The sequence below is a fragment of the Nesoenas mayeri genome, assembly GCF_963082525.1.
Source record: "Nesoenas mayeri genome assembly, chromosome: 4".
Taxonomy (NCBI): domain Eukaryota; kingdom Metazoa; phylum Chordata; class Aves; order Columbiformes; family Columbidae; genus Nesoenas; species Nesoenas mayeri.
In genome coordinates, this window is record NC_137540.1 from 18342680 (window position 1) to 18368267 (window position 25588).

At 40.4% G+C, this 25588-nt stretch overlaps 1 protein-coding gene across 1 annotated transcript in view; it reads right to left on the reverse strand.

Moving 5' to 3' along the window:
* The window catches only part of SLC7A11 (solute carrier family 7 member 11), a gene marked incomplete at both ends in the record, with an annotated part of 58000 nt that overhangs the window by 13777 nt on the left and 18635 nt on the right, over positions 1-25588 (reverse strand). Inside the window, 2 exons of the mRNA XM_080344312.1 lie at positions 22087-22131; positions 25239-25338. Of these exons, the coding sequence (XP_080200438.1) occupies positions 22087-22131; positions 25239-25338 (145 nt within the window). The remainder of the gene's footprint in view (positions 1-22086; positions 22132-25238; positions 25339-25588) is intronic.

Consider the following 25588-nt stretch of genomic DNA (forward strand, 5'->3'; position numbering starts at 1 on the left):
TAAAGAAGATTTTCCTCATGTTCAGATGGAACATCCTATGCTTCAGTCTGTGACTGTTGCCCCTCATCCTATCGATGGGCACCTCTGAAAGGAATGTCTGTATGGAGCTGAAAATAAACTCTAAACCAAGACTAAACACATTAAAAAAGCAGGACAGTATCACTGTCACACATCTTGCCCACCTTAGAAACTATGGTGTCAAATACTGTGATTAACCTAGACACACAGGCTGGCAAGAGGATTATGCTGTATTGCAGCACCAAATCTGGGCAGACACAATGATACTGCATTAACCCACAGCTACTTCAAGCACAAGGAGGAGGGGAGACAGTCAGCTAGAAGCATAGAATGTCCTGAGTTGGAATGGACCTACAAGGATCACCGAGTTCAGCTACTGCCTCTGCACCTGACAACCCCACAGTTCACATCATGTGTCTGAGGGTGTTGTCCAGTCTCTTCCTGGATACTGTAAGGCCTGGGGCCCTGACTAACTCCCTAGCTGGTGGGATGTGCTCGTTGATGGAGAAGGCAACAGCAAGGATCAAAGCAAACAGCCCTAGGAAAAGCTGTGCTAACGGGACCCAGCCAGGAACATAAGTAAGTAGTTCTAAGAAAATCAATTATTTAATGGTAAAATTAGATGAGATAAACCACATTTTTACTGTGTTACGGGAATTGTAAAATATACTTTGTAACATTTAAATTAAAGGGAAAAAAAAAAATAAAAAGAAAGAGGAAAAGTCTTAACTCCTTCACATGGTTTCCAGGCAATGATTTGCTTGGTTTCTGTGAACATGACCTGTATATGCTATATTTCCTTAGTTGAAAATTTACCCCCACAGGAGGATCGTTTTCAAAAGTCCCTCTGTGCAGTAATTTATTCACCATTTGCAATCTGTTAAGCAATTCTCCAAATGAACTATTTCCAGATTTTGGCATTCTTAAAAAATCTAATCATCCATTGTGCTGTCCATAGGGCCAAAGTTTGGCAGAAGAAGTCAGAAGTGCAAATTTATCCAAATAACCTTATACTGGAAAAAAATAAGCAAATACAATACAGAAAGCAGCAACAGAGCCCTGGAAATTTCATATTCCCAGGACTTCAGTGCAAGACAAGAAGACGTCCAGGCTTGGCTTAGTAAGTGCCACATTCCAGAGCCCAGCCTACATCTCTCACAGTTCCCAGGTGGTCATTTCACGAGCTGTAGCAATCCCAAACCCTGGACAGCAAAGCAGGATGTTTTGATATAAACTTATCTCTGATGCATGTTTTTCATGTGAAAAGCAGCCAACAAACCAGCCTGTTACACTGAAGGGATACAATGGTTCTCACTATGTCAATGTGTGAAAATACACAATCTCACCCATCTGTTATGAGAAAAGGAGGATGCAAAACTCAAAAGGAGGCCACCCCCCAGCACAGAATCAAAGCCAGGAACAGAGAGGCAAAAGGGATGGGAATCATCACAGCACATCTCAAATCCACCTTTTTGTGAACGTTAACAGGAGTGTTAGCAATGACTGATTTCAGCAATGAGCTATTATTATTTTGTCTATCATAGCAAAGGTTCTCCTCAGCAGATCACCGCTTCTCCCCCTTTGTTGCCTTCCAATATGTTCCATCCTTATGTTCCAGCCCAGAGCTGCTGTTCGTGGGTTTGCAGCTCAGACACTATTAAGTAATGCAACTTCTCTTCATCTCCTTTTCATTGTGATTTTCCAGGACAGAAATGAATTGGGGGAAAAAAAAAAAAAAAAAAAGACTGACTAGCTATTAAGTTGTGCTCTCATTTACGCCACCACACACTCCACGGATGTTATTGCTGGAGTGAGCATTAAAGGCCTTCTTTCTCCATTCTGATGCACTGGTTCTGTACCTCTGACATCAGCGTCGACACAACAGCATGACACTGGGATAACAGAGTGAGGAATCAGGCCACAGTCTGCATTTTAAAACCTTCTCTCCTAGCAGGAGAAGAAAAAGGCTTACGCTGTGTCTAGCTACTTGTTTTCTTCCTAGTGTTTGACTTCACTGGTTTGGATTATAATTGGTTACAGTTCATAGAAGGAGTCCACTATGACCAACTGACTTTAAAGGGTCAAACTGCATTAGAAGGTTGCGGGGAAGGGCAGTAGATTTTATTAACTTCTCACATATTTTAAATACCCTTTCCAGCAGGGTTTCCTAAAAAGTGAATTAGTGTAAATACTTTCTTGGCTAAAAATTAAGACCTAGAAAGGTACCAATTTCACAGGGTAACGCTGATCCATAACATCTCATTCTAGCCAAACACTCCCAGCTGAAGTCCCAAGCAGAATCAGATCTGTCCACAGCCCTTGAGAGACTAAGGGTAATCATTAGGCTTGCAAGGCAATTTGTTTTATTTCAATAGAGATGTGAACCAGGCTGCAGTCACACCATGTACTGACTCAGGCTGGCTAGCCAGATCTCACCAGAGCACCGCATTCATTTATGTCATGGCTCAAAGTCTTAATTTGTCAAGTCAATGCCTTTTATGAAACACCTCTCTTTGAAGAGCGGAATTGATTCCTCTGAAACTTGGACTACTAGGTAGGGACACTTCTCACATTCCAGCTGGATCCTGAACCTTTTCACGAAAAGCGGACAACACTCCTGGCATTCCCAAAGAAAACTACACCAACACAGCAGGTATTAAAGATGACAACTAAATCCACAAAGGACTTTTGATGTTACAGCACTAAATATTAGGCACACTGTCTCTACTTAACCATGCACATTTCTTGTACAGTAAGCACGTGAGCACTGATAGGAACCAGAAAGTGAGCACAAGAGGCAGCACACATAGCTGCTGGAACAATAAGAAATGCAAGTAAAATGGGGGCTTAATTTTAAAAAATATCACTTTAAAAGAAGAAATGGAACACAGACTTAAAACATGTCACTTCTCAGTCAGCTCTTTGATAAACCATTTCCACACATCTGTCAAGTGCCAGTATCTAACATCTTCCAATTACCTCATTTGCAACCTCATGGCACAAAGTTTATGACTGCTGCCAACAGATGTATAAACAGACTTGGCTTTTATTTTGCACTGTAACTTCACTCCAGGTCACATCCCTCCCAAGGATGTAAAGGTCCCAAGGACCTAAGCTGTCTTTTCTTTCCCATTGTAATAGTCAGGCCCAGCTACCCCTGGGAGCTAGGCTGGCCCTGGAAACTCAAATGTGCATCAGAGAGCCAGGAAAACTTGAAAAGTCAGCTGTCTGGAAATGTGGTCAGCAGCTGAGCAGGATCTCTAGCAAAGGATCTGCATTTGGTGTTTCAGAACCTGAAACGACAGTGGAGATGCTCAGATGACGATGCTCACTTATCTAGTGTATTGCAATAAAGGTGTGGTTTTGGTTGAATCTGTAATTAAAATAGTATCTGCTGCTCTCTTTCACAAAAGCTTGCCTATTAAAAAGCAGCATAATCTACATTCAGAGAATTCAAAAACAAATATATTGTCACTCTTGGGTTTGATTAATGTCTTCTATGCTTCTACCTACCATGAGCATTTTTACATTCTCTATTTGTTTCATTTGTGGGAAACTGTCATGTACTCTAGGAAGTTTTTGACCTTTTCCACCAGAGATGCAAAAACTCAGATTTTACTTTTATTGCTTACTAGCTCATGCTCAGCCAGGAGATGAAGGGAGCACCTCTGCTCTTTCACAGGCTCCAGCATTTTATTTTCTTCTGAGGCCTGTTCGCTGGAAGCATTCACAGCTCTGCCAGTAGGGTAGATTATGGTGAGAAGCAATCGTAAATCATGGTGCTTGCTTGGAGGCAGGAAGCTATAACCACAAACCTGACATGGGGCTGTAAAAACAAAACCACCTGCCTGCATCAAACTCGTACATGGAAATGAAGGGGAGTGGGGCAGAGGAGAGACTCAAAGCATTTCCTCTAAGCTGCCTGGTTTAGCACAGGATCACAGGTCTAGCTTCCTCTCAGCTGCTCTGCACAGACACCCACCTCACTTTCAGATTAAAAATAAACATTAAAAGGGTGTGAAGATGTAATTGTATATTAGTAGTTTTATTTATTGCAGGAGTCTCTCCTGGGAATTTGAAATTATTCATTCTCTGAGCACCTGATTTATGAACAGAGTCTAATTTCCCTGGGCAAAATCAAATTTGATAGGAAAGATAGAGTCTCCTGAAGTTCCCTGCAGACTCACCAGCAGGCAGAGCTGCCGTCCTGCATGGCCACTGTCCCGTGAAGCACAGAGACAGCAGTCAGCAGAGTGCTGGCAGAAGCCAGGGGGGAATATTTACCAGTATAAATAAGGGAACCTGAGGTGGGAAATGAATGGATCAGGAGTCATAACTGAGAAACCTAAGCCAGCAGCTACCACATACCAATAATGTCACTGCCAGGAAAAGAGATTACAGTGGTTACAAAAGAAATCCCATCCAAACCCATGCTGCCTGTCACACCAGCCTTCCCAGGCCACTGCAGGCACCCAGGTGTTTGCAGGCAGCAGAGCCAGGGTGGAAGTGAAACGCTTCCTTGATCTGTATGTATTTCTGTTGTCTATATCGAGGACGTGTGTTTCTGATTTACGGCAAGGCAAATAGCAAAGAGACATTTTGAGTAATGCAAGGGAGCAGACTGGTGAGGCTGCTATCATTCCCAAAATGAGCTGCTCAAGTTCATAGCCTGGGAACAAGTGTCCAGAATACAAAACAACTTGCTCGGCATCTGCCAAGGGTGCAGGAGGCAAAATCACCCCCTCGGCCCCACATCTGAACTTTTTAGGAGGCATTACTGGCAGCATATTAATGACTCCGTATGGTAACAAGGGAAGACAAGTGCTTAGGTGTACAGAGAGATGGAGGTAGGAGCATGTGTCTCAGTGTGCATGCATAAAAGGAGTCAGATTTTTCATACTTGTTAAATTCCTTGACATTTAATTTTGAGCAGGAGAGTTTCCACAATGCCAAGGATCATAAAGGAACAATTTGCTGCTGTATGTTACCATTGATATTTCAGCATGAATGGAAATTGCACCATTTGGTGATCAAAAGAGCAGCTACTTGTTACAAAGAGCACCATGGAAACTAAAATATCATTTTCCAAGAAAGGGTCCTCTTCTGAAGGAATTCAAAATGAGAAAAATGGTAACTGTGGGTGCCTTGAAACACTGGCATTTTAACAGATATGAAAGGGTTGAAACAAAATTAAAAGGAGATGTCTTAACAATACTGCACTGCCATGAAGGGGGCTGTCCAGCAGATAAATAATTTTCTCTGCAGAAAGCAAGAAATGAGGCTCTTGCTAAGGACAGCCTGGCTACTGATGTGGGACAGGCCATAGAGCACACTGAAATAACAATAAGAAACGATTGAGTTCTGACAGAAAAGAAATCCAGAAAGCTCCAAGTATGAGCTGATATATGCCTTTGCAGTGTGCAGTAACTGGTGGTGCCTGAATGGAGTTCAAATGGGAATATCAACTTTTTCTATTTTATTATCTCTACTGTTTTGAAAAAAAAAGAAACACCAGTAAGCTGAAATAATTTCTCAGTAAAACTTCCTAATAATTGAACTACAATCACATGCAGAGGGGAAATTTTTTTTTTAATAATACAAAGTGATAAAGCGATGTCATGAAGAGAAATATAAAAAAAAATTGCAAAATCTCTGGTAAGGCTGGATTTTCATTTTTCTGTGTCCAATCTGAGAAATTTTAAATGTAAGCCTTAGAGAGTCAGTGCTGAAAACTTTCTATAAATCAGCTTCCTTCAAGGTATTTCAGATTGGATAGTGGTACAAGGTAGAAAGAATTATTCATCTTTTGCAATTATTTCGGACGGGATGGTCAATGAGACATAGGATTTTAAGACTGACTCATCTTTGCCATTGCACATTGTACAGTGTACCGTCTGCAGTATTCTTTTATGCTAAAATCAGAGTGATAATGATGGTTTACACAGAACTTACTGCACGGTCTCTTATTCTAACATTTAATGATGCCATCAAAAGCCTTACACCCTGGCACTCCATCGCACACTGTCCAGTACCAGCCACCCTGGCACTTGCCCCTCGACGTAAGCCTAGAGAAAACACCAATTCTGTGGAAAAGGACAAATTTATGTACTAGCTCATCAAAAGTGCTTACAAGGCCTGTTCTAGTAAACAAAGTAAACACAAAGCAGATGGCAGGATTTGGGCCACTGCAGGGGAAATTATTTTCTTAGGAGAAGAGAAAATATGTAACTTATCATGGTCCAGGGGTAGCTGCTCTAGGGCAGCATCTTGACTCTGATAACAGTCAATGTTGTGCCCAGAGGGCCCACAGTTGAGACCTACTTGTGTCTGGGATAGCCTGTGCCTAAGAAAGAGTCTCCTTGTGGCCTTCACCAAGCACCAAGCAAGAATGCTAAAGTGTTTCAACTTTTTTTTCACATCTGTAGAAATATTTTATCCTTAGACCTACAAGAAGCTCATCCCTTAATGAAGTTTTGCCTAAGGAAAAGAAATTTCATAGTCTTCCATGCTCTTTGTAGATAAATCTTTACTTTTATCTGGTTTTGCCTAGCAGCTGTTTTTTTTCCCCTGTAATAAATAGATATTAAAAAATCAAAATGTCTGTCATTCCTTCACTGTAAAATGAATCTCATTCTTCATTCTCAAAAATGGCCCCACACGGAAGTTAAACCTCTTGTCACACTACAGTGCTCCTATTTCTCTATCCTTGTCATCTATGGAGGAGGTCTCTTTATTGCTGTTAGATCTTTTCAAATGATGATATCAAAACTACCCTTCTAAGGGACATTTCATTCCATCACACTTCAAAAAATTAAATACCATTGTTATTCTATAGTCCCTTTTTTTTGTGATGAACAAAACATAATGACAAGGTGAAGATGCAAATAACAGTACTTGCTCAACAAGTTTTACAAGTGAATGAGGATTGACATAATAGACCACAGCAGTGCAACTTGTAAAATGCAGATTATTCACTTCACAGCTCCTCTGGAGCCATTGTAATCTTATACAAATCCTCTTAGTTTACAGTTCATGGACATAGGCTGTACTGTAATTTAAATGATTGAAAACCCTTATGGGCTGTTAGTCAACAATATTCTTTCCTTAAATAAAATATCACTGTCACTGCGTATTTAAAATTCCAACACACAGCCAAATATCAAAGTATACACTACACTGTAATGACCCACTTCCAGAACACTGGTAAACTCATAAGCACACACATAAAACAGCTATCATGTAGGGAAGGGGTGTGTAGGGGATTATGAATCTGAACACTCACTGGATGAGAATAGCCTATAGCCTCCTTTGATGGAAATTCTGTGATCACACAGAAAGGGATATGCTCATCTACAGGAAAGATACACAAAGCCAAATTATCTTGTTTAGAGACAACTATTACATATCTTAAATACAAGCCTGCAATTTCACTACTTATTAAAGATGAACAATCAAATAAAAAAACCCCATTGAATGTCTCATCCAAAAAGACAGTGTAAAAGTTGAATAATTTATTCTATTAGCTGAGACAAGTGGAATATATCTCTTTTCTTGTGTATGACAATACATAGCTATTGATATTTTGACCACGCTGTTCTAAAGGATGAGTACCTTTAATAACTCAGCACATGATAATAACTGTTTGTGCAGTTATAAAACTCCAATCTGATGCACATAAGTACAATAAAGAACATCAAGTCCCTTTCTTTATTTGCATTTTATTCTCCCATTTCTCTGTGATTTAGCTGCCAGTGTAAGCCTCCGCAAGTTTTAGATGGTGCTCTAGTAAAAGGTTGCTGTTAATGTCACGCAAGATGCTGCTCCCACTTCTGGTATAACACCATGCTCACATAATGGTGGCTTAGCACTCTGCACTTCGTCATTTTTGAGGTTCAGCATTAAAGGGAAAAGGAAAGAAAAGGGGCACAAAGAGGCTCTAGATCTTTTGCAACCAAGAAAGGATGCTCCACAGTATGGATCAGAACATCAAACTGTGAATTAAACAGGCAGTCTCTGTCATGTGTAACTACCCACAGCTAGTGGGTGTTGGCTTGCTTTTACAATTCACAGGAAAAATAGCTGTGAAACTCCCTTATTTTTCTACAAACAGGATGTGACCTACAGTGACAGCACCCATGAACAAAGACTTATCTGCACCTATGCAATTTTGTAAGGACTTTCTTGGTTTCTTCTGCATTTTGCAGTGAGATTTCCATGCTATTTGGAATTTAAATCTCAGATCAAAACATTAAGGTGAGTGCTCAGAATCACCACCCCTCTGGCTAATGCCCAAGCGTTGGTAAATAAGGAAATAAAAGCACCAACGTCAGAGGAAACCAGGATCCTGTTTTGAAGTGTGAAGGGGAAAACCCACGAGAGCTTTACCTACACTGCAGAGCAGTATGAACACCAAAAGTAGCATAAAACATGCACAATTTCTTTCTAGATGTGAAGGGTACCCTGACAGCAGCGAAGGCTGGTGGGCTTGGCCACCCCAGGTGCGTCCTGCAGATGATTGGTGCCATGCCAGCACCAAGGGTGAAGTTGGCATCACCTCATCACACCCTCATTTCACAAAGAGTACATCACCTCCAGGGCCCAAGGTGATAAATGTAGAGGTCTCTGGGGAGTTGCAACGATTGTGCTGCTTATCAAAAAGTACATTTCACACATTCTGTTACCTTGCCCAGCTGTTAGCAGTTACCAGTACAATCAGGGTTTTCATGCATTGCATTAGCATACAAAGAGACAATACATCATAGTTAAATGAAAAACTGGTTTGAGAACCAGTAATTCTTACGCAGAGAAAACAAAATGTTCATTGATTTGGCCCAGTACATTTGGCCTGAAGGACTTGGTGCTGTGGCTGATGCTGTAAGTGTATAGACACAGCTTTATGTGATTCCTACTTGGACGATTTTTTTTTTTCTTTCTCCACTTGCCTATAGCTGATCTGGTGACTTTACCTACTTTTCTCTCTACCATCAATACACTGCTGTCTCACCTCTTTGTCAGTAAATTGAGTCAGGCCACCTGCTTGTGAACCACCAAAAAAGAACTAAAATGTAAAACACAGTACATTTTATAGCTCTGGAGCTTTGGCAGTACATCAGTCTCACAAGACATTTTTATATTCCTGCAATTAATATTCTGCTGAGCAGCTCAGAGTTCCCATAAAGAGGATACTGTCACCCTTCCATACTGATAGTGCTATGTCCCTCAGTGCAAGAGACATAGATGTTAAAATAGGCTCACCTATATTTTGGGTGCTGAAGTGGTGAAAATGAAGAATAACGCAGAGTAGTGGAAACTTAGAAGGTTACATTGCTTTGTTGTTACACTACATTAGAGTGCTGCTAAAGCAGATTAGATTTTGCCAACTACCCAGGGAGACTGAGTGAACGTTTGTTTTACTTCCTTAGCAAGGCTGATTCATCGTAACAATGATTCACATAACAAACAAAAAAAGAAAAAAAAAAAAAAGCAAAGCAAACACAACTTGCACTCAGCAGGTTATCACATCAGAGAGCAAACTGAACCACAAGAGCTTGAAACAAGCAACCTGCTCTGTAGGGGTGTGATGCTGCACAACGCAAACACCACAGCCACCACAGAGACCAGCCAGGTCAGCCACTATCCCAGGCCGAAGACAGCACTCACACTTATCACATCCTTACCCCTCAGAGCCACCACAGCTTTGTGAAACTCTCAGGGTCAGAGGTGCTGCAAGTCTCTGTGACAACCAGCCAGCTCCTGCAGACCTGCGGGGTTTTCAGCACTCCAGCAGGGTGTGGAGGTGGAGGAGGGAGGGCAGGAAGCTCCAGCTGAGCTCCCTGAACTTTGCTTCCTCAGAAGAGGTGCCATGGGCTTGGCAGAGGATAATAAACTTGGCTGAGATTTTACCTCTTAAGTGTCCACTTCCATGTAGATGTTTGTCTCTTCTACGTACACTCTGAGCAATAACCCTGTACTTAGTTTATGACACCTTACATCATCAACATTACATTGACAAGGATAGTCACTTGTTAAAACCAAAAGCTGAAATAGCCTTATGCCCTGCAGAAGAGATTAGCCCAGACCCCCTTTCTCTACTACATTAGGACCAGAAAAAGGCTGTGCACCACGGCAGCCCACACACCTGCTCATCCCTCCCTCCTGCTAGTGGTCCCACTAGTGGGAACTTCTCTCCTCTAGCAGAGATCTCTCCTTCCATGGGAGCCTGCCCCAGCGATGCGTCTGCAGAACTACAAATGATCTTAAAAAAGTTTCGAGTGCTTCCAGAATTCTGAGAGATCTCATTCAGTCATTTTCATTTCAAGTGGGGCCTTTTATCTTAAACCCCAAGTCAATGTAAACAGAAACACACATATCAAAGCAATGGCTTCTGAAGTATTTCCTTAATGTGGGCAGGGGCTTAGCACAGCGATCAGCAGGCAGGCAGTCTGCCCTCCTGTCCTGCCTTACTTTGCTCCTCCTAACAGCATGTACAGGAACAGAACCACTACCAGCCCTGTGTCCTGACATATGTCAGTGGGGCATTACGGCCTCTACCTTTGCAATTAATCTTTTCCTCTCTCTTTTTCCCTCCATCCTCCAGCTCCGTTTGCTGAACATCTTTGATTTTTCAGATAGCTGACTACCTTCCTGATTTCTGTGCTAGCATCTTTGCAATATCGCTATTACATTCTTGAGATATAAAAGGAATCAGAATCAGCTTCTACAGCAGATAATTAGGAGAAAAATAATCGTAATAGCCCTATTAATTTCAATATACATATCCAGAACTAAAACCAAGCCCAGAAATACTGATCTAATGCTGCCTCTGCAGCATTTGTTTTTGTGCTTCCATTTTTTCACTCTTCCTTAAACACCCATTCCAGGCATGTGCTATAAGTTAACTTTGAATGTATGAAATAATAAATCATACTAAAAAAACTTAAACAGAACAAGCAGATAGTGTGCCCTCAAAGCTTAGGTATGAAATCTGCATTTCCTCATCCTGAATATTTCCATAGCCATCAGCTCCACTTTTGTGTAAGAGCATTTTATGCAAGGAATATAAATGTTAGAATAAGTAATTATACAAGTGACCTTGCCTTTCTTCATTTGATAGTGAATTATTAGTCTCCTCAATTGTAATTTTATTAGACATCCTTATTGTCTTAATTAATGATCAAGGTACATCTTTGAAATCTTTACAGACGGTATAGATTATATCAGTCTCTTTTCTAATTTACACATATTGACTGGCAAATCAGTTCAAACCCTGTCACAGGTAGGTCTTCACTGCAGTCAATTTCTAAACAGAACAACACTTGGGGTTTTTTTACATGATTAAAATAGAAAGATAATGAAGTCGAAGCAGGAAATAAAAAGACTGGAAGATAGCTGAACCAATTCAAAGCTAAATTTATGTTTAGAAAGCAGTTTCCAATGACAAAGATACCAGTGACTGCAAACTGCACCCAAAAACCCTCTCTCTCTCTCTCATGGTGTTGGATTTGCACCACAGGAGGGGACAAAAAAAGAAACTGCACAAGGGAAAAAGTGAAAGAAATATTAACATTTGTTGGAAGTGTGTAACGCACACATTCCTCGACACCATAAATTGTGATAGAATCCATTAGGTCAGTCCCCAATTACATGCTTAAGGAAAACATGCAGCCCCTGGGCAAGCATGATGCACATACAGCAGCCACCTCTGACTGTCTGCAGGGGTAGGAGGAGTGCCCAGTGAAACCTGCAGCCTTTTTGCTGTCCCTGCTGTTGAAGCCCTTACTCTCAGTGATCCCTATTCCAGATGACAGGTGAATTCATGCTGTGAGTCATCTTCCCAGCCCCTTCACTGTCTGCACAGATCGCTTTGGTGAACTCAAAGCAATGTACAGACACAGAGTGCACGTGTCAAAGACAAGGCAGGGGATTCGAGTCTGCACAGTGGCTTTCTGCACGCTTGCTTTGGGTCACTCCAGACTCAAACTGAATAGAACACCGTATTTTCCGGGTGTGTTTTCAGTTTCCTCTCTCTTACAACACAGCACCACTGTTGATATGGACCCATTGATCCCAGAAGGCAAGGAAAACCTAGGTGTCATAAGAGGATTTTGTGTAGAATAGAGAAAATAAGAATTAAAAGACTGAATCCGCATCCTTAGTGATATTGTGTATGGTAGTCAGTGTGCTGGAGCTCTCAAAAATTGCAAGGCCAAAGATATGTTTGCACTGCAAGAGTACAGGGTAATTTACATTATCAAATCTATAAATCTAGTTCAATGTAATTGGAGTTTAAAAAAAAAAAAAAAAGAATGCAACTACTTGGATTTTCACGTGGGTTACCGAATTTCAGTCCCATCCTGAACTTTTCCCTGTTGTAACTCAAGCTGCTAACATAGTTAAAATCAGTTTCCTTTGTTTAATCCAGTGAGCTGGAAATGTTTTGTGGATTCAGTGACCCTCACCAAATCCTCTCACCAACAGGTCCCATGTATGGCTCACCGGCAAGTTGCAGCCCTTCAAATGTTTGCATACCTCACATGTAGCTTGCTTAATTGCATCCATCCTTGACAGAAGCAACTTATTGTCAAGGTTAGGGCATTTGCAGCACGTCTCAGAGGGAGCGGGATGGAGAAGGGAGGGAGCAAGAGAAGCTGGAGCCAGAACTCAGCTGAACCTACTACAGCATCTGCTGCTCCAGCATGTGACTCGAAAAATTCCACTCACTGAGCTGCAGGACAGTGTAGCAGCAAAAGCAATGTGTCCTGAAGGAAGCCTGGTGGCTTTTTATGAAAGCACATTATTCCTTATTGATTTCCTGGCATTCCCATTAGGAAGCGTTGAGAAAACCAAACAAAAAATCTGACTGCAACACTACCATGTCTAAGCTGAGATTGTAGCTGGCCAAAGTCTATTTTCAATATTTCTTCACCTGGTTTTGAATCCAAGCTGCCCCAAACTATCAGCAAAAATCAGCTGAGATCAGGATCAGGTGCAAAATTTAGTAATAATTACTCCTTCCTACCAGCAAGTTGTATTTATGAAGTGTATCATGTCACAGCTAATGACTGCATTGCCTCATACATAATATTTTGTCAAGCATTTCTCAGCCTGATGTTGTACCTGTGGCCTTCAAGTGACAGTCTGGGAAACCCCTGTGTCGCACAACACAGGTCAATTGAAGTTTCCCAAAGTAGATGTTTTGGGGGGGGGGGGGGGGGGTGGAAATGAACGATAATAAGTAAAAGGAAAGCAACTCGGAACATTTGGATCCCACTCATAAGAGAATTCTCAGTTTGCAGCAAGAGAAGCAGCAGCATCCTTTAATTAAAACAATATTTTTTATTTTTTTTTTTTTAGGGAAGTGCAAAAAATTAGTTCCCAGATTGAGATTTCAAAAATCTGAACACACCTAAAAAAATGCATCCAAGACTGAAATACATAGTTTCAGAAATTAATTATCAGTCATTTATAAAAAACTATAATGAATGAGTTGACGATGTGAGGCAAGCAAGCAGTAAGTAGTTAATAAGGTTAATGAGAGAGCAAAAATAAAGGAAGGCTCATTTTACTGACGACAGTTTCATGCTGGCGAACCAGCTCTCCCACTACGAGCTATTAATAGTCTTTTTTTGTCCCTCTCAAACACACACAAATATTACTGAATTACATTCTTAATTAAATACTTTTTTGTAAAATTTACAAACTGCAAAACCCATGCTCAGTTTTGTTTAAGTATATTTGATCTAGTAAATTATTTTCTTCAGTTGTCAGATTCAGCTGCCTATCAAGGGTTTTTATAGTTCTGAAGACAGGATTGTGATTCTGTCACTTTATCCCTCACACAGGACACAGTTAAACTGTGGAAAGCAATGTTAGGTTCACCAGTGTCTGAACACCTCATCTTCTGAGATGCTTAACAGGTAACTGGGGGAATTTAGGTAGCCTGTTATGCTGTTACATACAGCAAAATGTAGAAAAGAATAAGATTTCTATTAAAACGGCACATAAAAATGAGGGGGGAGTAACTAGAACATGCTCATTCTATGATGGCAAATAGGTACTCATATAGAAAAACAACCCAAGACACAAAAAATATATTGAAGAAAAAATGCAAATGCTCACTTAAATGACCTGATTTTCCCTTTAAGGTAATCTGATGAATTCACATGAGCAAACAGGCTTTGTAAAATATTTGAAAGGTTAACATTTGTCTCTTTTGATTATCTTCGCATAATGTATCACAATGTAATCCTATAATTTGGCACTGTAGCCTGACACAAAGAAAATGAATTGGAGTCAAATGTATCTTTTACAAGTAAGTGGAACAGAGTAACACCAGAAAGATTTCAGACTCCTGTACTGAAGCTGCTCTGCCCATCTCTAGACAGGATACCTGCATCCAGTGTCAGAGACTTAAAAGGGAGGAACTGTATTTATGCCCAGTTACTTCATGAGAAAGGCTTGTCCAAAGTTTATTTGGAAATATTATATATATATATATATATATATATATATGAAATAAAATATATTCATCAGTGACTCAGATGAGGGAATAGAGTGCACTGTCTGCAAGTTTGCTGATGACACCAAGCTGGGAGGAGTGGCTGATACACCAGAAGGCTGTGCTGCCATCCAGAGACCCGGACAGGCTGGAGAGCTGGGCAAGGAAAAATTTAATGAAATATAACAAAGAGCAAGTGTAGAGTCTTACATCTGGGCAACAAGAACCTCAGGGTCCAGTATAAGTTGGTGAACGACCTGTTGAAGAGCAGTGTAGGGGAAATGGACCTGAGGGTCCTGGTGGACAGCAGGATGACCATGAGCCAGCACTGGGCCCTTGTGGCCAGAAAGGCCAATGGCATCCTGGGGTATATTAGAAGGTCTGTGGTTAGTAGGTCAGAGAGGTTCTCCTATCCCTCTACTCTGCCTTGGTGAGACCACACCTGGAATATTGTGTCCAGTTCTGGGCCCCTCAGTTCAAGAAGGACAGGGAAATGCTGGAGAGAGTCCAGCACAGGACAATGAAGATGATTAAGAGAGTGGAGCATCTCCCCTATGAGGAAAGACTGAGGGAGCTGGGTCTCTTCAGCTTGGAGAAGAGGAGACTGAGGTGTTACTCATTAATGTTTATAAATATGTAAAGGGTGAGTGTCAGGAGGATGGAGCCAGGCTCTTCTCAGTGACAACCAATGATAAGACGAAGGGCAATGAGTTCAAAGTGGAACACAGGAGGTGCCACTTAAAAATTAGAAGAAACTTGCTCACAGTGAGGGTGACAGAGCACTGGAACAGGCTGCCCAGGGAGGTTGTGGAGTCTCCTTCTCTGAAGACATTCATAAACCCGCCTGGACACATTCCTGAGTAACCTCATCTAGGTGTTCCTGCTTCAGTGGGGGATTGAATCTAACAGGCTATGATTCTGTGAAATAAGATTGCATCTCCATCAGGAACACCTCCAGGTGCTAGTTACTCGCAGGTTTGTGTAGGGACCTCCACAGGCTTCCCTGTTCCATGGACACCATATGAGCCTTTACAGGAGTGGGACTTGAAGAAGCCACACCCAGTGTTAAATAAATCTGCTAAAGCCTTCAGTTCAAGGAATGGGTAACTTAGATTTTTAAATCAAAATAAACTTTTTCTGGTTCCTCATAGCCCATGGCTTACTCCCAACCTTGAAAGGACATAAATACTCCAAAAATGAAGCCAAGAGGTCATACCTCCCTGCTCCATAAAGTAGACAGAGCAAAGAAGAGGAGGATAGAAAGGAAGGAAACAGGTGGAGAAAAGGTTAAGTAACCCACCCTCCATTGTCACAGCAGGTTTGTGCCTGAGCTAGATCTCCTGGGTTGTAGTTCAGTGCTTCAACTACATCATCTGTCTTTCCAGAATAAAATACAGTGATGAGATGTGTTTGAAATGATAGACAGCATGGCTATAGGGAGATAAACTTCTGACTTTATTCATTTTCTGGTCCCTAAGATAATCAATATCTATATTAATATTCCTCTTCAGAGAAGACCTTGTCATTAAATTATAAGATAATAAAAATGAACAAAGAGGCAGAGAGGCAGAAATGGCAAAGGCTTGAATCCTCAACACTAAAAATATTTTTTCATTGTTATGATTACTAGGAATAAGTAGTCATGGTCTAGATTGGTAGGGAGCAACTGTGCAGTTCAAGTTTCTGATTGATTTTGGAAGTGGGAGTGCATCCTAATGCAAAGTGCCAAAAATCAGACGAGTACAAACAACTAGGGAGCTGGAAGAGTTTCAGTGCCTTAGCTGTCATTCCCCTCCCCTCCATCTGCATCTCTATGATGCTGAGACACCCTGAAAAAACCTCTAATACCACATTTCTCTTATTCCTCACAGATGCAAAATGTGACTTAAAACTTTAATTAATACAAATGAGTGGTACATATTAAATTAATTAAACATGACACTCACATTATTTAAACCAAATATAGGAACAGATTATATCAAACTTTTTGGTACCCTGATTTTACAAAATGTCTGATGGCATCAAGCTGTGGTGACTTGTTATGCACCTACTGCTTCTTAGCTCCTTAGAAAAGTAGGAATAAATGAAGTGAGAAGAACACTGGAAAAATCTAATAGACAAACTGACTAATCTCAGACCCCAAGGTCAAAGCAAAGCAATTCATTTCTTGGCTTTTCAACTACACAAGACATGATTTATCAATCTGAGACCAGGCTTATAAACACTATACATCTCAATAATATGTTCTTTGCACTGTGTAACTTTTTAAACAATGATAGATTGCCTGGGCTGGACCAAAGTTATTTTACAAACAGAAACAGAATATTTGCAAATGAAATGGCCCAATAAGGGAAGGAGGGGAAAAGAAGAAAAATGAAAAAGAAAAAAAAAACCACAACAAAAAAAGCCCAAAACTCTACCAAAACACTACCACCACATACACAAGAAAAAGGATTATGTCAGATAATAGCTTATAGTTAACCACAAAAGAATCCAGCTTTTTGCTGTAAAATATTTTGACTCCACGTCCTTTAAAAATCTCCTATTTCTCATTTTATGTAACTGAAATTGAAGACCACTAAAGGAAAAATATTTTCTAAGTTCAACAACACTAACAAAATCTTACACTACCCAGGAAATAATATGATTTGGAGATAAAGAAGGACTGTGAATTAACACCTCTAGTTGCCCACTTGATCGGAGACTTCCTAGAAATCATTAAGGAATTCAAGTCTTCTCTTAAAGCGAAATTACAATTTTTTTTCTCTTCTACCAAGAGCCTAATCTTTATATTGTGAAGTCTTCAGGCTCATACTGAGGATGTTGGACACAATTTTTTTAAAACACAGTTCTCTTTGGCCAGTATCTGACCCAATCTGGCCCTGACTCTGGTGAGGCTTTGAAGACATTGCTGTAATGTAAAAACACTCCTGTGTTATTTTCTCATCTGGAGTCCATCAAAATTCCTGACAAACTAGAGCACTGATGCTGGACTCTGCTCCACCTCGGAAGGAAGGAGGGACGTGCTGTTTGGGCACAAGCTGCTTTTAGGGTCTCAATTGGAAAAGCTTATTCTGTTTCTTGAGAGCACAGAGTGGACACTCCAGAATACAGATGAGCCCAAAGACTATGTATAAGTAATGAGTTAGAAAGTTCAACACGCTTGATTCCCAGTGCTCTACATTTACTGCTCCAGGCAACAGGGTTTCTGTCAATTTTCAGGTGACAAATTCTCTCTCAGAGACCTGGCTGTTCTGTCATTCACTTATTATTTAGACAATACAATCCGACCTCAGTTTGAGTAGGGCTGATCCTTATAATGTAACAAAATAAAAAAGATCAAAGCTGCACGTGATGTGGCCGCATGAGGTTATTTTAGTGAAGCTCTGCTTCAAGGATTATTCAGGTATTTTATTTCAAACAGCAATCACTACTGACTTGGCATACATATGCAAAGCATAATTTTAAAAAGTAAAAAATAAATTTGTTACTATATTTCAACACACTGTACCACACGTTCTCTATAAGAAAATTATTTCAGGCATCTTTAAAAAAAAAAAAAAAAGGTACATTAAAGCAGCTGAACACTGTGAACACTGCAACCACAGCTCCTTGTAAACAAACATCAAGTTCATGTTGCTTCAGGTCCTACTAATGCTCTATGGGGGAAGCACTTCAACAAAGAAGAATAAAGAAATGAGTCCAGGCTTAAAAATGAGACATCAAAAAGGGGTTTAGCAGGAGACAGAAACAGCTACTTTTACATCCTATGATAACTGGGGTTATAATAATGTCCTTTTTCTTATACAAAAGAAGGGACTGTGACATTTCCAAAGTGAGAATCAGCACTGCTTCCAAAAATCTGTTCAAAAAGTAATAATATTCACTTTCTGATTTTTTTTCTTCTTTTTTCCATTCTCCCTTCTATAACTTAAAAGGTGCTTCCTCTCCACTTGGCTCATTTCCACTGTCTCCGTGTCAGCTTTCTCTATCTAGGATTCCATATCGCCTATCTATCTCAGTGCCTCAGGCCCATAACATTTATCCTATTTATAGACCGAAATCTGCAATTTATTGCACTTAGGCAGGCTGCTGCACCTACACAGACTCCCACAGCCTTCAGGAGCCTTTTCTGCCTGTACAAGCAGCCACTTCGCAGGAGCACAAAGGCGGCTTTCAACTGGGCAAGGTCACGGGCATCCCCCCTTCCCCTGCCTCCCTCCTGCATTTCCAATGGCACTTGCTATGCTCCAGCAAGCTCCCCTGGTGCTGCACACAGCACAGCAAACAAAGCAATCCCTATCTGAAGAAAAACAGTTTCTAAAAGCAGAAGTTTCCATCTTCCTGTGCATTGCAGGGTATATTCTAGGGCCCTGATCCATCTCTCTCTCACCCTCCACGATACCACAAGAGCAGAGAGGCAGTCCAGGACTCACCAGATAAAAAGGAGCTTAAAGTCAGGTCTCTGATAGAGCATTTCTGCATTCCCCCTGATGTAACTGCTTATTCTCCCCACAAGCCATTCAGCGCACTTGACTGAAGGTTTACAGAAGGCTGGTTAAGGTGGGGACATTGCAGATCATTCATCTCAGCACCAGCTGTCAGTTGCTTTAAAAGCTGCTGCACACCTGGAAATAGGCAACTGTGACTGATTCTCAGACAAACATTTACCTTGGCATGCACAATGCAGAAGGCATCACCGTGTTCACCTCTGTCATTGTAAATAATTTGCATCCTTAACCAGACAAACATTACAAATTGCACATGTGGAGCTGTTACAAACTATAGGTTGTTCAAAACCACACTTTCCTCTTCCTTTTTAAAAACCACTACCTAGTGTCTCTGCAGCACTATACACAACCTTTAACATAAGGCATGCAACAAGAATGAAGGTCAGCATTTTAGGTGAGGAAAAAAAAAAAGTAATAAAAAGCAGCTGAATTCTACTAAATGTCTACAGGAGCAGGATGGTGAGAGGTTTACCTAGTGCCTGCACTGAGCTTTGGTCAGAGACAAGACAGCTGCCCCTGGGATTAGTCCACACCACTCCTTTAGCTTGTGTCTTTGAAAACAGTGGTGGTACAGGACCCCATTCAGTAGGACATCTTTCCAACAGAGCCTTTCACAGGTGGCAACTGGATAAAAAATTATTCCAACTGTTTCATTTAATTGCTTGTTTCACGTTAATGGAGTCCAGAATCCCCATTTGCAGGTGGTGCAGAGGTCTCTGCACAGCAGGCAGCAATCCACTCACCCTGCTATCACCTGCTGCTTATTTAGCAACGTGTCTTCTACTGTATGTTTTTACCTGATACTCTGATTCCAGACACCCTGCTGTAAATACTGAGCATCTTTCTTTCTCATTCTCTCAAAGTGCACAACCCCAAGAAGAAGAGTGATGAAGGGAAACCTTAACAGCTTTGTGACAACACTGCATGTATAACACTGAGATTTTTTTTTCTAGAGCAGCCCTAGAATACACCAAATGAGCCAGGCTACATGGCTCACCCCCGCATCCTGCATTCTCACTGGCAGCACAATTAACTTCAGCAGCTCTCCAAGGATAACCTGGAAAACAGATAAGCCCTCCTGAGATTGGGGCAGAAAGATTGTCTCGCTCTCTCATATCCCAGCTGCAATTAAACCCCCCAAATCTAACCCACGCCACTTTCCTTAGCTGTGATACAATATGCTTCCATGGGTGCTTAGTCAAAAAAAAAAAAAAAAGGAACTATGTCTTTCTATCCTACGCAGCAGAGGGCAACAAGTTTGAAAATATGCACTCCTCTGATTCAAGCCACAAGAAAAAAAAATCAACATAAACCAAAATAGATGTAATGAAAAATACCAATAATTTCAGTTAATGACCATGCAGTTCAGAAGACTGCAGAGTCATGTAAGTGTACAAAAAGTCCCAAAGGGTGGTAGGCATGTTCAAAAACATCACACAGCATTCACGATAACCACATGATAATTTATGAATTATATTGCTTCTAGCAAATACTTTTGATCACATCAACAAGACTCTGTTTCCTAACTCTTCTCTCCAGAATTTCATGAAGCAGTCAAAGTCATGAACAAGAATCACTTCCCTTCTTTATTTAGTTTAACGGTTATTTTCAAGTCAGTCTACCCTAAAACAATTTTTCAAACCTTTTTTTTTTCCCTAAATGTCTGCCTCCCCTGACTTTATAAAGCACACAAATCCTTGGTAGTTAAACCCAAATTCACTATTAGGTCACCTAACCTGAGTCCCTGTGTGTCACAGAACTGGGAAGCGTTAGCCGGCTGCTCTTCACTGAGCCAAGTAACTAATGTTTTACTAAAGTACAAATTCTAAAAAGGTATTCCATCCGTACTGAAGACTATCAATGAAGAACCCAATTTTATATAGGTAGCCATGCTAATGATCAGTCAAACACCTTGATAAATATTAATGCTGTATTTTCTACCTGCATTTGTTTGGATTCAGCTTTCAGTCACATGTTTATTGGTATATATGATCACAGTAAAGAGCCTGTTAACACCCAAGACACCTGAAAGGCACTGAAACAATGGAAATCCATCAGTCTTTCTGCCATCTTTGTGTTTTATCATGAGTTTCTTTATACGTACTTTCAGGTCTCTGATGAGAATAACTAAAAGCACCAGGGTTGGTTCAGACTTTCAAGAAACCAACTAAAATCCATCCGTATGCTCCCCACCAATAGCTGTTTAGGCTTGTTATCTTTCTTTACATGTCTCAGATATATAGCTTCATATTCTCTGAGAGTACTGTGCTGGGGATCTTTTTAAAGAGTAGGTTATTTTTTTATCCTGACAGCTATCTTATTAAAAAAAAAAAAAAAAATCTATCCAGTAATTTTTAACAGAATAAATTGTTAATTTTCTCAAAGAACAAAATTGATTTGACAAGGCATATTTTCTTTAATTTTTAGAAAAGGTCATTATTGTTTTATTACTGGCCACATGTACCAAAACACGTCTATCAAAACAGATCCATCTAATCAAACTCTGTGTAACAGGACAGCTTTTCTTTCCATACTTTACAGGCAGGTGATGTAAGAGTATTCATCTCGGGTTTGAAACATATTTCCGCCAATATTCTCCATAAGGCTTAATTGGATCGGATGCTGTGCTATGTGTATTCAAGACCCTGCAACTCTGACACATCTAAAACAAGTAGAGCTAAGTATTTGATTAATATTTAAACATAGCAAAACTGCCAAATATTTCAGCAGATAAGTTTCTTGGGCAAGATTTCCCTGACAGGATACCAGTAACTTCCACTGAAAGGAGCCACTGATACTTGTATCCTGAGGGGGAGAATCAGAGCCCTGGAGATCTACTTAGTTTTCTGCTTTCTGTGCACATAAAAGCAGAATGCATAACAAGGTCATGACAGGCCAAAAACAGCAAATCTTCAAGCAGTTGCAATTCAAATAGATACCAGATCTGCTGGAAAGCAAGCAACTTGACCAGCATGCAGAATTTCTGAAAAGCACTACTTTTATAGCTTTTAAAATTCTACGATCTTTTTTCAAAAGTCAAGAAAAACATTAGGTACATACTTTTCAGGGTTTTCCACTTCTTCAGTAACAAAATTGAGGTAAAACCTAGAAAAGAGTTATAAAATATATTATAAGGGTTTGTTAGAATCAAGAAGGTGCTTTTAGATAAATACTGCTGTTAATTATAGCAGACTTTGCAGATCCATGTTTGGAGCAAGTAGAGTGTGAGATTTAACCTTCTCTCATGCCCACACTCGGAAAAGGATGCCTGCTTTTGAATTCTCAGAAAACACAGCAAAGCAGAAAAAAAGACAAAAGCCATAATGTCAGTGTGGATTTATTTTTTTTCTTTCCACTGACATCCAAGGCAAATAATGGCTTACCCTAATCCTATAAACAAACACACATGCACCCTCAAGTCTCATATTCCATTTGCGGCTGTAGCCTTTTATGATTTCAGGTTATACTCACGAAAATTCTCATCAGGGTACTCTGCAAGGACTTCTCAACAATAAAAATAAACAAAGCCTCAACAAAACCCCTCCTAAAACCAAAGATTTGACACTAGCATGTTGCATATGATTATAAACCCAGGCTGCTAATCCTGCATGCCCTTGTACAACCTCCAGTACAGGTTGCACTCCAGTCGTATTCCAGCAGCGTGCAAGAGCCAGCTGCGTACGGGAATTAATAGTAACTCCTCACCAGGCATAGCCCTGCACACAAAACAACCGTAAGCTTCAGGTCACTGAACCCACTGTTCTGCATTTATTAGCACTAGGTCTGTGCATCACTGGAGCACACGGATGTACCTGGCTCAGATACGGGCACAAAGTCACATCCCTGGTAATTAAACAGAGCAGTCAATGCAGTGCTTTTGCTGGCTTTCTAATTTTAGGACAGATACAGGAAGAGAAATTATATCTGACCCAAAGGTGCTACAGTGAATAAACAAATGATACCTGATCTGGTAGAAAATTTGGTAACTGTTCTCCGTCACAAGTCTTGGACCAGATCTGGGTTAGCAGAACGGCTCAACACGGGCTTACGCTTTTGAAAAATGTGATTTTGTGACCAAGCATGAAATTCCATAAAGCTGGATTTAGCACCTTTCACAACCACCTCAGTATTTGTTTCTAAACCTGCTAGCGCACAGAGCACAAAACAGGGACTTGGGATAGTTCAAAGGCTTCTGACAAGTAAGGCCTTCAGCTGCTTCCTTCTGGTCTTAGTCCTGCTTTTGGACAGAAATAATTTGACAGCCCTGAATCAGTCCTTTTATTGATGCAAAGGCATGCTTCCTTGCATTCTTTTCTCTACTTGTCCTTTTTCACCCAGTGTTTTACATACCAAATAGCCTACACTTGCTCTTTACAGGATGAATCCACGTATATAAGTAATACTACCTTTGTTTTGTTTTTTAAAGCTGTATCATTAAAAGCTAATAGTCTTATAGGCTATACATAAAATTCTACCTGAGTTCTGGGACACAACACCAAGCCTTGCAACACACCTTCACATTCAGCTTATTGGGCTGATTTAACCCCATGAAACTGATAGTGCAAAGGTATTGACACTCCACTTAAGTGTCTGCTATTCTGTGCTCTGAGGCAATCAATTCCGGTTGGTGACAAAGACAAATAGGCAGCTGAGAAGAACCCCTAGCCAAATTAGATATTTTCCTGCTAACTTATTTTATAAGTGGCAAATAAGGACCTTGAAATAAAACTCAGAAGGTGTAAAGGAAAAACAGAGATTATTTTTATTGTCGGGGTTTGGAATATTAGGTGGAAAATGGGAGGAAATGGGAAAGAAGCAACAGAATAACTACTTTTGATGCAGCATTTTACAGTAAACACTCGGCCTTGGTGATGAATAATATTAAAGAGCTTTTAAATTTGCCTTCATACAAAAATGTACAGTCAGGGTAATATTTTAAAAGTGAGAAACCATCACATAGATATGAGAGACAGAAGTGATTATATGAGAGAGTAGGAAGAAGGCAAAGACTGCCTGCATAATGAGTTCCATTTCTTTGAGGCTTCAAAATACCAGGCTCTTTTCTTATGTATCTATCACAGATAAAGGCTTTGGACTCTCTTGGGTTTTGCCCCCCACCATTTAATATAAAAGTTCTGTTCAATACTTCAGTGTGCCTGTTTATAATGCCCCTGCAACCAGGGAGTTCCAGAGCGGCAGAAAACTCAAATGCTCAGCCCATTGTGCCTCAGAATTAAATAAATAAACCCCTTATCTCTCAGCCCTCGCCTTTTGTGCAAAGTAAAGAACTTGCCTGCCTGTGAGGCTATGGAAAGGAAAGGGAAGACCTGCAGACAAAGCTATCTCAAAATAAGCCCACTCTCCGCATTGTACTCTTTTTCCCCCCACACGCTGCTGCTGCAAGAGCAGGTTGGCACTGTGCGATGTGGAGCCCTCGCTAAGCATGAATAAATCGTGAGGCAGATTGGAAGTGCGACAGCACCTTTCAAACCTGCTGCTGTGTACTTTGGTGGGGGAGAGGGAAAGAAGTTGAAAGAAAGTTCTGAGCAGGATACTGGAAGTCAGAATCTTGTGCCTTTGCTCACAGTCAATAGCACTTGACTTCTATGGAAGCCAGTTGCACTTTTTGTTAAGTGAGGTCCAATTCTGTCAGAGCAAAAAGTGCAAGAATCTAGTTTTTACCTTGTTTTGTAGTCTCTACTGAAGGTATTATAGTTTGCTTCTTATTTTTCAAAAGCTGTTTTTACAAAGCAAAGGCCGAGGTCCACACAAGTGGGATGGAGACCCACAACTTTGTAACGGTTCATGGACTTGCTTTTCATATAGTTACTAACTTGGTCAGCAAACATTAAGGCTTTATTATCCCTTTTATCGTTTTATATCAAAATACCTAATGAAAATTTAAGAACATTCTTTTCTTGTTACCTTTATATCTACTCTTAATAACAGAAATTAAAATCTGACTTTTTTTTTTTTCATGTTCAGTGAATGCTTACCTATTGCAGAAGAAAAAAATCTTTCCTTTGTAGAGCTGCGTGCAGAATAACTACTTGCATACAGAACAGTAGTGAGAGGTACCTAATGCTTACTGCATGGCGTAATGGCAGAAGATGTAGAATGTGCTACTCACTTCTTCATATAAATAAATATCTTTGTTAGAGCGTATTAGTGTCTGTTTTCAGGATTAATACTTATAGGTTTCAACAACTTACCAGCCTGAATAGGCGTACATTCCTGAATAGAAAGCAAGTGGTAACCCCATAACACTGGCATCATTCCCCGCAAAGGCATTTTTAAAGTGCTGTGTTTCTCCTGCAACATCAACAAAAAACAATATTGAAAATTAACCTCTTTGGTCACCTACCACTTCAAAACAAATAAATATATCACACCATGGAACATTTAATCACCCTACAGCTGACTGACTTCAAGTTCTGCCCTTGACCTGAATTTCTGATCCAAACCTTGCAGCCATAAATACCAGCAATTGTAAAAGGTTTTGTGGCGTCCCTAGTCATGCAATAGCAGAATTTGACCTATTCCTTTTTTTCAAAGCATTCTG